Source organism: Musca domestica, unplaced genomic scaffold (assembly GCF_030504385.1).
Source record: "Musca domestica strain aabys unplaced genomic scaffold, Musca_domestica.polishedcontigs.V.1.1 2, whole genome shotgun sequence".
NCBI lineage: Eukaryota > Metazoa > Arthropoda > Insecta > Diptera > Muscidae > Musca > Musca domestica.
The window spans coordinates 11,839,584-11,854,446 of NW_026712249.1; the positions used below are offsets into that span (position 1 = coordinate 11,839,584).

The 14,863-nt window shown below is 38.0% G+C and overlaps 1 protein-coding gene across 2 annotated transcripts in view; it reads right to left on the bottom strand.

The window, feature by feature from the left end:
* Window positions 1-14,530, bottom strand: part of LOC101898114 (mitogen-activated protein kinase kinase kinase 7) — a 47,025-nt gene extending 32,495 nt beyond the window's left edge. Inside the window, exons 1-6 of one of the 2 annotated variants that reach the window (XM_005176976.4) lie at window positions 13,898-14,530; window positions 13,515-13,814; window positions 10,015-10,512; window positions 9,823-9,949; window positions 9,551-9,762; window positions 9,441-9,486 (exon numbers count right to left, since the gene is read on the bottom strand). In XM_005176976.4, the coding sequence (XP_005177033.1) occupies window positions 9,441-9,486; window positions 9,551-9,762; window positions 9,823-9,949; window positions 10,015-10,512; window positions 13,515-13,814; window positions 13,898-14,107 (1,393 nt within the window). In that variant the 5' untranslated portion in view covers window positions 14,108-14,530. Of the gene's footprint in view, window positions 1-9,440; window positions 9,487-9,550; window positions 9,950-10,014; window positions 10,513-13,514; window positions 13,815-13,897 lie in introns of both variants that reach the window. The other variant, XM_005176975.4, reaches the window with a different exon arrangement.
* Between the last annotated feature and the right edge of the window lie 333 nt (window positions 14,531-14,863).

Below are 14,863 nucleotides of genomic sequence, written 5' to 3' on the forward strand. Positions count from 1 at the left end.
AATGGCATGTGTGAAATACGATGAGAACCGTATGTTTATTTCGAATTTTATAATCGTTTTGGTTATTCAAAACGTTGACCCTTTGTATAGGAGGTTGACCCTTTGTGGGGGAGGTACCAGAAGGAGTGGACCGATACTGTCCATTTTCGCACCTAACGTAGCACTGATGCAAAGATGATGCAAGATTTGCAAAGTTGGAGCAAAATCGTGTTATTGTTTCTCTTTCTTTAAAAATCTAGACATTTTGTGTGGGAGGTATAAGAAGGAGTGGACAGATATTGCCCATCGCCGAACTCGTTCTATGTTTACAATAATATTACGATGTACGGTGTAAGTTTGGACCAAATCAGATACTCCCTACAAGATTTTTTGTGAGCACCAGCCAGACAGACGGACGGACGGACATCGCTAGATCGACTCCAAATGTCCTCTAACGAATTTGGTCCAAAGAGACCAAGGGTTTAAAACCGTTATTTCGATGAGGCACGTTTTGGCCGTATCTGAGGGTATAAAAAATTACTCGGAAGGGATACATTCGGAGATATTTCATAAACTACATGTTTCCGCGTTACTGTACTCAAAGCTACCCGTCAGTCAGTTTTTTTCTGTATGCCTGCCTGTAAAAAATAATGTAAAACATAAATATATATTTTAAAATAAATTATAATTACCCATTGTGTTCCAGTTTATTGAAAATTGCAATTCTTGAGCAGCCACGATGAAATCGAATTATTCATAAGTCAAATAATAAAAATCACCAAAAATCTCTGTCGATTTCGATTTTATCGATCATTAAAAACAAACATTTAAGCAATAATATTTTATTTTCAATATTTTTCTTTTTTCTTCGATTCTGCCAAATAAAAGCAAAATTATTTGATTGTTATGATGAAATCATATTTATTTAGTTATTCCGAAAAAATAATAATAAATCAATTCCAAAAGAAAGATGCAAGGAAGATCCCTTTCACGTAAGCAGAGAACGGATTCTTAAAAATGCATTGAAGAAAAATTATCAAAATGTAATCGAGTTTACATTTAAACGACGGTATTCAAACAAGCGTTACAATTACAAAACAACTCAACAACAAAGTTTTGAGGAGGAAAAACAGCGCGCGAATTCATGCAGTGATTGTCGGCAACTGAAGGCAAACATTTTCTTAGAAATGTGACAGCGGAAACAATTGCACGAACCGCCAACTAAATTGTCTCCTCCTCAGAGCAATTGAAGCCGGCGGACGAACGTTTTGAAACGACACTTGCAGTTCTAGGGGTAGTGGAGAAGGGGTGGGACAATGCAAAACGACATATGGAAGGAACAAATGGCTATAGAAAAATCTATGGCAGACATTAGGCATTTACTATGAAAATGACGCATCCCAAACAATGCAACCAGCTAGCTAGCTAACTAGTCAGCCAGCCAGCCAGCCGGCTAGTCGCAAAGCAAACCACCAGCTGCTATAGCAATTGTTGCAGACAATAAATGATACAGAATTTTTGCGAGACAGCAAGACGTTGGTGCATCCCACACCGAATGTTTGGCGTTGATGTGTAACAAACAAGTCATTGGTGTCAACAAATGTTGACCAAATTGTGAATTGTGGTCGTTGTGGTGAGGAGATGGTGGTTGTTCTTGTTGTACGAACAACAATGTTTTCATTTTTTTTTCTTTTTCTGAGTGAAAATGAACGCACTTTTATTTTAAATAATTCTTGATGTTTTTTTGTTTGATTTGGAATCGTGACAAATGATTCATTCGCGAAAATTGACGTAAACGCATCATTCACTGCAACTGGCAGTTTTTTGAGATGTAATTTTGAGAGTCTTAGTAATTAAATGTGTACTACTTCTAGGAAAGAGGTATCCGATGGACTACATTTTTATAATGAGGAATAATTTCAAATGCCTTCGAGATATGAAAAACCTTTGATAGCCCTTAACAAACTCATAAAACTTTACGAGACTTCTCCGACATAAAAGTAATTATTGTCCTCACGATATGGCATTAGAAATTCGAATTTTGACATCTTCCAACTCCAGCCTACAGATGAAAGGGACACTTCACCTAAGTCAATAGGTAGCAACAAACAAAAAAGCAGCTAATTTCGCCGGGGCCAAACTTTTATACCCTCCACAAAAAAAAAAAAAAAAAAAAAAAAAAAAAAAAATCGTCGAAAAATACAGTTCAAATAAAAACCTCTATATGGGGGTATACGAAGACGTGATGCTGGATAAATAATTGTTTGTATGGAGGCTATACTAAGACGTGGACCTGTATAGACAATTTTCTGTCATAGGTTGTAGTACCCATTACGAACTTCAAATGTCGCGAAAATCCTGGAAATACCAAATGTCTCGGGGTAACATTATATGGGTGCTATACTAAAACATAGATCTATATAGACAATTCTCTTCCAGGGGGTAAACTACTCACAGGGAACTCTTTGTGTAGAATTTAGACAATGGCATTGAAAAATGTGACGGAAATCATCAAAATACCCAATATCGGGGTGCATCATTGTGTGGGGGCTATATGATATCGTGGACGTATACAGACAATTCCCTTTCAGGGGATAAAGTACTCACAGAGAACTCCTTGTGTAGAATTTCAGACAAATCCATTAAAAAGTGTGGCTAAAATCATCAAAATACCGAATATCGGGAGGTACAGTTATATGGGGGATGTACGATATCTTAGACGTATATAGACAATTCTTTTTCAGGGTATTAAGTACTCAGAGAGAACTCCTTGTGTAGAATTTCAGACAACTCTATTGAAAAATGTGGTAAAAATCATTAAAATTCCGAATATCGAGGATACCGTTAAATGGGGGATATACGATATTGGAGACCAATATAGTCCATCTTCGAACTTGACCTGCCTGCTGACAAAACACAGATCGGTGTAAAATTTTAAAATATTGGCATGTGCGAAGTTTAAAGAGAATCATATGCATATTACGCATTTTATGAGGGTTTTAAATATTCCAAATGTTGACCCTTTGTGGGGAAGGTATTCAAAGGAGTGGTCCGATATATTCCATTTTTACATCAGATCTTGTCTTGGTCCGATATATTCCATATTCACATCAGATCTTGTCTTGGTCCGATATATTCCATATTCACATCAGATCTTGTCTTGGTAGAAATATTGGGATGTGCGAGGTTTGAAAAAATAGGATGCTAATTTGCATTTTATGAACGTTTTGTTTATTCCAAATTTTGACCCATTGTGGGGAAGGTATTCAAAGAGTGGTCCGATCTTGTCCAATGAGATTATCCGTTCTCTTCCTATGCGGTAAATTATTTTCTATGAAAATGTTTACCTTTTGTCAGGGAGGTAGCAGAAGGAGTGGACCGATATTGCCCATCTCCGAACTCGATCTAAATTTGACAAAAATATTACGATGTACCAAGTTTGGACCAAATCGGATACTCCCTTCGAGAGTTATCGTGCGCACCAGCCAGTCAGACAGACGGACGGTCATGGCTAGATCGACCCCAAATGTCTTCAAACGGATTTGGTCCAAAAAAACCTAGGGTCACAAACCGATATTTCAACTAGGCACGTTTTGGCCGCATCGAATGATATATATCCTCTGTAGACATATGGCTGAGGGTATAACACGACCAAGGCTTGGTAAGAAAATACGTCTCAGGAACAGAGTTGCATTTTTCCTAGTTCCTTTAATATAAACTTTTTTGAATCGTATGAATAATTTGAATTCGTATTTCATTCTTCCAAAATAGGGAGAGGTCTGTCCATTTTGTTGATTGTCTGTAATGCATTGTATTATTGTCATGCTTAAATAAATTATCGTTCATAAATAACTGTTCAACTGAAAGAATTGAAATGATAAGGAGGTGTTGAGAAACAAAATTTATACACGCCCATTTTAGTTTTGAATAATTTATAGTAAAACATTTAAAATTCATATATTCAATGATTGATATAAATAAAACACTCCCAAAGGAGAACAGATCCTGGATTACAGAAACATATTACTACTGATTATCAATCAGAAAATTATTGCTATCAAATAGTGAACCGATCAGCACATTGTAACAAATCTAATCAGACATGACAAATTATTCGATGAATAATTGTTTTTCTCACCATATATTTCAGAAAAAAAAAACAAGCCCGAGACTATCTACGCTTTATAATTGATTTGAATTGATAATTTAATGCAAATGAAGTAAAATTTGTTGGCACGACGACGACAACAACAACATTCAATTAACAACAGATGTAATAGAGCGAATATGTAATGTGGCAGTAATTATGGCAACAGCTCGTGCACGCATACAAAATCACATTGGGAATTCTAATTACATGTGTGGTGCGACAAGGCATTCCTTACAAATGACAAATTCAGAAAAAAAGTCAAACGAAGCCGCCAAAAATGCCTAAATAATTCCCCGACGTCTTGCGGGAAATGAAATGATTCATTCATCGATGATTTCGTTTTTTAGGTTTGTTTTGATTTGAAAGAAAGCGTTACGCCCCGACACCACAAATATCCATTAATTATTGAATAGTTTTCGCTGTCGTTGTTTTTCATCTTTGATATTGAGAATTGAGTGGGTAGCGTGTAGTAAATATTTTATGGCTTATTTTGAAATATGTAATTTCAAAATTATGCGTAATAGAAATAATTAAGGTCTATACGACGACGTGGATCTGCATAGGTAACTTTTGTCATAAGCCATTACAACATTCAAATGCGAAACTTGAAAGAAAAAAATCGATGAATAGTGTAACTAAAATCTTAAATATACCGAATATCGGAAGGGATCGTTATATGGGGGCTATACGAAGACGTGGACCTGCACAGGCAATTTTCTGTCATAGACTGTAGTATGTATTACGAACTTCAAATACCAAATTTGAAACATTTGCAGTGCATAATGTCGCTAATATCATCAATATACCGAATATCGGGAGGTACGTTATATGAGGGCTATACGAAGACGTGGACCTGTACAGACAATTTTCCCTCATAGGCTGTAGTATCCATTAAGAACTTCAAATACCAAATTTGAAACCATTCTGGGGAATAATGTCGCTAAAATCATCAAAATACCGAATAACGGGAGGTGCCGTTATATGGGGGCTATACGAAGACGTGGACCTGCACAGGCAATTTTTTGTCATAGGGTGTAGTATCCATAACTAACTTCAAATACCAAATTTGAAACATTTCCGGTGAATAATGTCGCTTAAATCATCAAAATACCGAATATCGGGAGGTATCGTTATATGGGGGTCATACGAAGACGTGGACCTGCACAGACAATTTTTTGTCATAGGCTGTAGTATCCATTGCGAACTTCAAATACCAAATTTGAAACATTTCCAGTGAATAATGTCGCTTAAATCATCAAAATACCCAATATCGGGAGGTATCGTTATATGGGGGTCATACGAAGACTTGGACCTGCACAGACAATTTTCTGGCATAGGCTGTAGTATCCATTACGAACTTCAAATACCAAATTTGAAACCATCCTGGGGAATAATGTCGCTAAAATCATCAAAATATCGAATAACGGGAGGTGCCGTTATATGGGGGCTATACGAAGACGTGGACCTCCACAGACAATTTTCTGTCATAGGGTGTACTATCCATTACGAACTTCAAATACCAAATTTGAAACAATTCCGATGAATAATGTCGCTAAAATCGTCAAAATACCGAAAATAGGGAGGTACCATTATAGGGGGGCTATACCAAAACGTGGACCTACATGGCTTATTTTCAAAGTAAAAGTCCTGCAGACATAATATACATTTGAGTAAAATTTTATCAACCTACATCATTTCGTTCGGAATCTAGAGTGATTTTCACAGACGGATAGACGGATAGATGGAAGAACAACGCAAAATCGACATAGAATTTTATGCTGATCAAGAATATATATTCTTTGAGGGGTCTAAAACGACAGGTGCTACAAACGGAACGACAAACATAATATACCCTCCATACTATGGTGGAGGCTATTAAAAAAAATTTCAACAAAATGAAAATTTTCCTTTCGGTCTTTTTTATCTACGAGCAGACAGCATGTCTTCGATATTAAAATGCTATGCAGTCATTCGTTTTTAAATTTAGATTTTGTTAAAAATCTGTTTTTAAAACAATGCAATAAATTAATTTAAATTAAATATGACATAATTTCGTGTTGTCCTAACAACAAAATTCAAAAATTTTGGCAAAGTCATCAAAAGTTGTATTTCTATTTATATATTTCTTGGCTTTGTTTTTAGTCAATGTCATGCCAGAGTTAATGCACCATTTGCCATTTTATGAAATGCCCAGGCAGCAACAGTGCAAAATATATTTCAAATTAAATGACCTAGGAAATGTGTATGTCATCGTTGACAAATGGTAAATGCAAATATTTATTTAAGATATTTTAAACTTTTGAGGGAGTGATATAGTAAGGTAAACTCAAAATTCCGAAATAACGGTGTACAGTTAAACCGAGGCTTTTGTTTCCAAATCCATGGATGGAGGCGATAAACTCGGTTGTCAATGACAAATATATTCTACGTAAAATTTCACTATAAATTGCCAAAGACATAAAATCATTTTGGAGGACCTAAAACACCCACTTAATGACTCGACTATGGGGTTTATTTGTTTTACAAAAATTTTCTATAAAATACTATAAAATGCATGGATTTCAAGGAATTCTAACTCGAATACTCTCAAAAATGGGGGTAAACTTTTTTTGTTCTACTTTCATATTGTTTTCGGATTTTCCGGTAGTTTTGGCAAATTTAATTTTTGTCGCACAGTGCAATAAACATTTTTCAAATAATTTAAATCGGAAATACAATTACATTGAATAGGCCATTCGCAAAAATAAATAATTTTTGTGTCGTCGTGTAGCACCTTGTCGAGTCGCAATACAGAAATTGTCGAAAAATTCGAGCTTTTGGGGCAAGCTAGTGATATGCAGGCCCCTGAAGAATATTGCTGCTGTAACCCAAAGTGCCGAAGAATTCCTAGATTTATTACTTCCTCCGTTCTTTGGAATCGACCATCCCACAAACCTGAATGCATGAAAATTATCCAAAGTTGTATAAAAAAATCATCTATTCCACTTTAGTGGGTACCCAAATTACCGCTTTAAAGTTAAAGTACCGCGTCTAGGGCTCCAAAAGCTATTGTAAACAAGTCTCTACACCTTCAACGTTGTTTAACCACCTGGTACTGCTGTGTTCAAAAAAGGAAACGACCTTTGTGGACCGTGTCCATAGATATAGTGATATAGTAGGTTGGTTTGACTGGGAATATAAAGAGATGCAGCGTGTCATGTGGGCCTGGCCACACACTGGACATCTCTATAACTTCTTTGACCTTGTCAGAACTTAGTCCTGCTTGATAGGCTTGTTTTTCTAAATGATCTCTCTCATAACTCTCTGCAGTTCCGAAAACTCTTCCTTTACAATTCAATAATGTTAGCAGACCAAAACACCACAGAAATGCCTATAAAGTTTCACAAAGGTTTCCTTATTAACTCCCCAAGAGCTGCCGAATAGAGACTGAAGAAGCTTGTTCCTACTTCTAATCTTATCAGAGATATCTGTTTGTGTTGTAATAGTTGCACATGCTTTAATAGACTGTAACCAGAGGTCTTCTGTAGTGTGTGAGGTAGATTTTGGCGGGCAATTAAAAAGGTGCAGCGTATTGTGTCGACTTCTTCCTCAATTTGTTATAAATACTAGTTGAGACGACTGCACTATCACAACTACCCTGGATGGGGCTGGACTCCGAGAATGGCATTCATGGTATAGTTATTGATGGTATCTCTGACTGCTTTCGTATGAATGCTACTCGAACCTGCCTGATAGGTTTCTTTATGCAGAGGCTCTCTCTTGTAGCCTACCTCTCTAGATAATGTATGTCCTTCCTGGCACGCCTGGGTGGGGGATTATTATTCCCCAATAATGGAGTGGATGACTCAAACGGTAATACCCAAGCAGGTATTGCAGCGAAAATGTACGGGAGGGACCTTTGCCTTCTCATGTAGATGGTCCACTGGTGTCAAGAGAAGACACCCGGGATATTCTTCCACTGGGTAGCACTTTTATTCGCAGGCCACACTGGGCCGTAAAGCTGATCACAGAACGATCTATCGCATTATAAGTGGTCAAAACGGGCTCCTTGTTCGCACCCCAAAAGCTGGTGGCTAGGACCTTGAGGACATTGCTTCTACTTTTCATCTTGTCGCAGATAGCTGTGGCTTGCGCGAACGACTTAAACATGCTGTAGAATGTGACCCCTAGGATTTTGTAGTAGTTCGTGGTTGATATAATATTACCCTAGACCTGCACATTAATCTCAGTTCTCATCTCCGCAGACCATGTGGTGATGAGTTTGATTTCGCGGCGAATATTTTTATATTCCTCGCGTGGAAGTAGGCGGATAGCTATTCAACCCTACACATGTGTCACCAACACCGGGGCTCGACGCCATGATCGTACACGATCTCTATGCTGTCTGGAGGATCTGGATTTCCAGAAAGGTAGAGGTTAAACAGTTTCGGAGATATCACTCTAACTTGGGATACCCCCTGTTTCACTTTTCTGGTTTGGATTTCTTGTTCCGGAATTCCACGTACCACTGGCGTCCAAACATATTGTAGATTATCCAACGTTTCAAACTTGGCCGGAGGAAAGTTCTCCATACATCCTCAGACAATGTGGTGTGGTTGACGGTATCAACTACTTGTTCTGGTTTAATCCAAAGATATCCGTGGTATGTGCAGAGGACATAAATGGGCTTTCGAAAGCAACTTGGGGTAGTAGGTAGTCGGAATTAAAACACCATTTCCCTGCACAATCAGTAATAGCGACGTGGTCTATATTTTCATATTCCTCGCATTGGTAAAATCGTTGAAGTGAAAATGTTACACAGTTCCAGCGATATGTTTGCGCTTCTGATGGCATGTACATCTTCGGTCGTAGTATTCTCCTATTAGTCCTGTCACTCTCGCTCATCTCTTCCGATCCGCCACTGTTATGCTGCAACACGAGACAGACGTCCAATCAACTTTTATTTAAGATTAGGTATCGACTTAAGCGTTGGCCATAATTTACGCGATCCGGTACAGATGTTGCAACACTTCATATACTCTCTCCTAAAAAGGTGTTCACTCTGCATTCATGTTCTTTTTTGTGTCGTTTGATTTAGATCTTAAAATTGTTCCAGGTTCTTTGATAGAGCAATTCTTCATTGATTTTGTGATTGTACAAAATTTTAGGATCGCTGCTTGCATTGTAGAAAAATAACCTGCTAATTTGTGTTTTACATTGTTCTTAAGTTGGTACGAACTTCAAAAAATTTCCTGAGATTGTATTCACACCTATTTTACGTTGAGCCGGTTTTCCCACAATTTAAATGATTTATGGAATTCTTTAAACTTACCAAAATTACTTGCAACGTTATCATTGGTTTCTAGTTCCCAAGCATTCTGCAAATCATAAACCACAAGCAATTATTACAACGGTATTTACACGGTCTGCATTAAAACTTACCGGATCAACATCAATATCCAATGGCGCCATTGTTACATTGGCATTCTCCAACATATTACTACGTATTGTTTCATAGCGAGCCTTCGATTCTTCCGATGTGGATAGGTTAAACGTATCACGTGGTTTATCAGGTTGATCATCAGTCCGGTTTGTTGAATTTTCCGAATTATCTTCTTCTTTTATTACATCCCAACGCATAGAATTAATATGAGCTGGAGGTAAAAATGGATTAGTGGGTGTGACAGAGGAAGAACGATTGCTACTACTACTACCACCAGTGTCGTCGGTGGTCTGGCGTGTCACTTGGGTATTGGATGTACCAAAACTAGTTGAACTATAATCACTAAAATCTAAAACAAAGCTATCATCGGTTGTTTCATTAACGTTAGGGCTAACAATCTGTAAGGAGAAAGAAGAAATAGAATTAATGGAAAGATTCTTTAAAAATGAATGTTTTTACATACCTGCTGATTAACAAATTCATATTCTAAAGGCTCATCGGCACCGGGAAACGCCAGCACCAATTCATTCATAACCTCCACAACTGATTGCATGGAAGGTCTTAAGTCGGGTCGAGTTTCCCAACATGAAGTCATTAAATTCTGTATGGGTACTGGCCATTCAGCCACAATGGGTGGCCTTTCACCTTTGTGAATTTTCCACATAATTGAATAGGTATTGTCGACATCTTTGAAGGGCTTTTGTCGTGACAACACCTCCCACAGGACTATACCCCAACTGAAAATATCACATTTTTCGGTATATTTGGAACCCTCAAATACCTCAGGCGCCATCCATGCAGCTGAACCTTTGTTATTTGTCATAAGAGTTGATTTATCGGCTACCGTTCCGAAATCACAAATTTTCAAATGGCGACCCTTGTTGGTCAACAGTAAGTTGAGGGGTTTCAAATCACGATGTATCAGAGGCTTTGGTTTCATGGCATGTAAATAGGCGACACCCTGAAAGCAATTAAAAAGGGGAAATTAGTGGTTTTGAACATTTCATATTGTTGTATATTATATTCTGTCATTTTTCAACCGGTAAAAACATCAAGTAAACATGTTCAGGACATTCTTGCCGAGATAATTTGCCTTGGACGCACAATGGGTAGACCACAAAACAAATTCAAACTTCAACATTTAAGACAATTTCATAGGGTCTACAAAAGAGAGATTGGAAAGACTTCAATTCGATGTTACCATTCTCAAATTTTCAGGTCATGGATCCTAGTATCCTTAAGCTTCGTGCATTAGTTTCTTCTGAGTTTATATATGATTAAGTTTATAAACTAAATCCTATTCAATTTACGACGAAATCGCAAGATTCTTGTACCCAACAAAATGTAACGAGCTTTTCAAATTTCGAAGACGTTCCTCAAAACCTGGAATTTGGTAGAAAAAATATAGACGGTAAACCGACTAATACTTTCTAAACAGTTTTCTGACCGCAGCATATGGTTTGACATGTTAAATTTTTTGGAAATCTTGGAACTTTGGTAGGGGAGTTGTCAAAAGAAAATTGCTAAATGTACAGGGTGAGATAAAAAAGGCAAAAAAGTCAAAGGCGATAGTTTTTTACATTAAATTTCGGAAATAGCATCAAATTTTAGAATAAGTTTAGATTTGTTTGAATTGTCAAGTATGGCCTTCAAACGGCCAATGAAACCGTCACACGTTGCCAGAATGTTGCTCTCCAATATTTTGGCCCCTTCCCGGCGAAGCGCTTGTTTGAGGTGATCGACACATTGGTATTTTTTTAGTTCCAACCTTGCTTTCCAACATACTCCAGACACAATAGTCCAACGGATTGGTAGCCGTAGATTTTGTTGGCCATTAATCGCTGGAAATGAAGCGAGGAACCTCATTTTGTAACCATTCTTGGGTGGCGCATGCTGAGCGCGATGGTGCTGAGTCCTGTTGGAATATCCAAGGCTTGCGGCTAAAATGTTTGTGTGCCCAAGGCTTTAATATACCCTCCAGAATATTTTCGCGATAATATTCGGCATTTATTCTGATGCCACGGTCGATTAGTACGAGCGGAGAGCGACCATCGGCTGTTATGGCGGCCTACAACATCACCATGGCCGGCAGTTGACTTCTAGTGGCCAACCGAAGGTGCAAATTTTCAGCTGACCTCTTTGACAAGTAAACACGATTATTTTGTCATCATCGGAGAAAACCAAAGTCAGCAGTTCACCACTTTGGGCCAAGCGAAGTAACTCTTTGGCTCTTCTGAGTCTATATTCTTTTTGTTGCGGTGTAAATTCTTGCTTTTTTTGGAATTTGAATGGCTTTACCTCGATCGATATGTTCGATCAAGTCGCTTCTTTACTGTTGGTTGGTTGCTTCTTACGAGTTGGTTGCAGTTTTTATACCCTCCACCATGGGTAGGAGGGTATATTAACTTTGTCATTCCGTTTGTAACACCTCTAAATATTCGTCGTAGACCCCATAAAGTATATATATTCATAATCAGCATAAAATTCTAAGACGATTTAGCGATGTCCGTCTGTCTGTCTGTCCGTCTGTCCGTCTGTCTGTCTGTCTGTCTGTCCGTCTGTCTGTCTGTTGAAATCACGATAGAGCCCACATTATTTGACGTAGACCTTTGAAATTTGGCACAAGTGTGTGTATTGTCCCTAGGATGGTTGGTATTGAAAATGAGATATATCGGTCCACGTTCTGGTATAGTCCCCATATAACGGTACCTCCCGATATTCGGTATTTTGATGATTTATGCCACATTTTTTCACGGATTTATCTGAAAATTGGTATTTGTAGGTCATGACGGATCCCTGAGCGTGTGGCAAAACATTGCATGTATAGGTCCACGTTTTGGTATAGCCCCCATATAACGGTACCTACCGATATTCGGTATTTTGATGATTTATGCCACATTTATTCACGGATTTGTCTGAAAATTGGTATTTGTAGGTCACAACGGGTCCCTGAGCGTGTGGCAAAACATTGCATGTATAGGTCCACGTTCTGGTATAGTCCCCATATAACGGTACCTCCCGATATCCGGTATTTTGATGATTTATGCCACATTTTTTCACTGATTTGTGTAAAAGTTGGTATTTGTGGGTCATAATGGGTCCTAGTTCGTGTGGCGAAACATTGTAATTATAGGTGCACGTGTTGGTGTAGCCCCTATATAACGGTACCTCCCGATATTCGGCATTTTAATGTTTTTTGCCACATTTCTTCTAATGTTCTTTTACCCTAGGGTGGAGGGTATTAAAAGTTTGGCCCGGCCGAACTTAATGTTTTTTTACTTGTTTAATTTCACCCTGTATTTATCCCATTTGGGCACCATACCAGACATCTAGCAACAGTGTGAGTGGACCGATACATCCCATCATAACTCTATGTAAAGCATTGGCAGAAATATATTAGTCTGCTTTATGCCAGTCATATATTTAAAAACGTTATAGACGTTTTGGAAGAATTCACAAGATTATTTGCAATATATTTTTTGAAAAGAAACACTGTCTATCAATTGGAATCAATTCAGAAAAAATGATTTGTTTCCGATGCGGATCGATAAGTAACCCTTTGTAATCTTATCTCGTTAAAAGTTTGGAACGCCTGTAAAATAATTTGTTTTGTGCAACGTCAGTATCACAAATTAATACACCTAAAACAATGCTTGTTTTATTCGTCCACTAGAAAATAAGGCAGACAATCGGTCGGGCACCCATAAACGTAAGGTCACAAATTACAGCAAGCCTTCTCTCCCACGAAGTGCGGTGCAGTATTATCTATATATATAAAATTGACTATCAATAGATAATAGACAAAAGCTACACACATCTACAATAGATTAGCGATAAGTTGTCGCACTACTTCCGCAAAAAGACAAAACTAAAGCCCTTAGAATACATTGAAATTAGGTACAACAATCTTATCTTTTTGCATTCATTTGCCATCGATTTTTACACACACTTCACTCCACTCACCTCGGCACATTGGCGCGCCCAGCTCATGGCATGTGCTTTCGAATAGTACGGTTTTACTTTGCCGTGCAAAAAATCATACAAGGAACCTCCTTCGGCATATTCCATTATTAAATATGTGGACATCTGGTTCAGTGCTATTCCATATAGTGCTATGATGTTGGTATGTTGGACTCTTGACAACTGTTTGACTTCGGTTTCGATGGCTTTCTGTTCGGCCTTGGGACCGAATTCTTTAACGGCCACATAGCGGTCACGCCAGAAGGCTTTGTATACAACACCATACGAACCATGGCCAACTTTCTGTAAAAGAGGAAAGGTCATAGTAATTATATAACAATTATGATAGCCAATAGGGGCACAGTGTGAGGGACGGTCATGCAAACCTCTTTAAAGGAAATCTCAGAAAAATCCACACTGGAACATAGAATAGTAAGGCCACCGCTGCTAAATATGCCCGCACTGGGCTGTTGTTGTTGTGGTGGCGTTGGCAGTGCTAAACTTGCAGCACCCTCTGTTGAAACTGAAGATGACCCCGTCTCTGTTGTGGGTGTACTATTTGTTGTTGCTGGTGCTGCCGGCAATTCATCGGTCATCTTTTGTCAGTGGAACCACACAGAATGTGGTACCTTCCTGTGGCAATAAAGCTGCGCCTAGGTACTATTAGACCTCTCGGCAATCTAATATTTTTGGGAAATTTTTCTCCTTTTGTTGCGGACCCCTGCCTCCCCTGTTCAACGAGATTATTTATTGCTTGCTGTTCACTCAAAACTGCGTATTGTTAAATTCTTTTGGTATTTTTTTCTTGTTTAGTTTGGCCAATCGCATGTCTCCTTTTGCCAATTTGTTGTTATTTATTTTTACTTTCGTTTTAATATTACATAATTATTGTTGTTGTAATTTTCCAAAATATTTTGTACGGAATTTTATTTGTTTTCCACAATTTTTTTTGCAAAAAAACCTATCGTATTTTTTGTGAGACAACAAAGCGCAACGGATTTTTCGACGGCGGTGCGCTAGAGGTGGTAAACAACTGACGTCAAAATCGATACTTTGTTAAAAGGAGATATCGATTGATAGTGTTTTTTTCTATCGATATTGTACCACTAATGACACAATAAAAAGGTATGGTAGAATTACCAGCTAATTGTAATTTTTTCTGAGTGTGCCCGATGCAGTTGGCAAACTGGTAAATTGCGATTGGTAAACTGGAAAGGTAAGCAATATCCCAGTTCTTTGCAAACATTAGACCAGTTGAGATATTCAAAAAATTAACATGTCAACTTTCCATGCCGATGTACGTGGGATTTTAAGATTTAGCTCTCTATGGCTCTCTAGCCATAGCCAGGTAT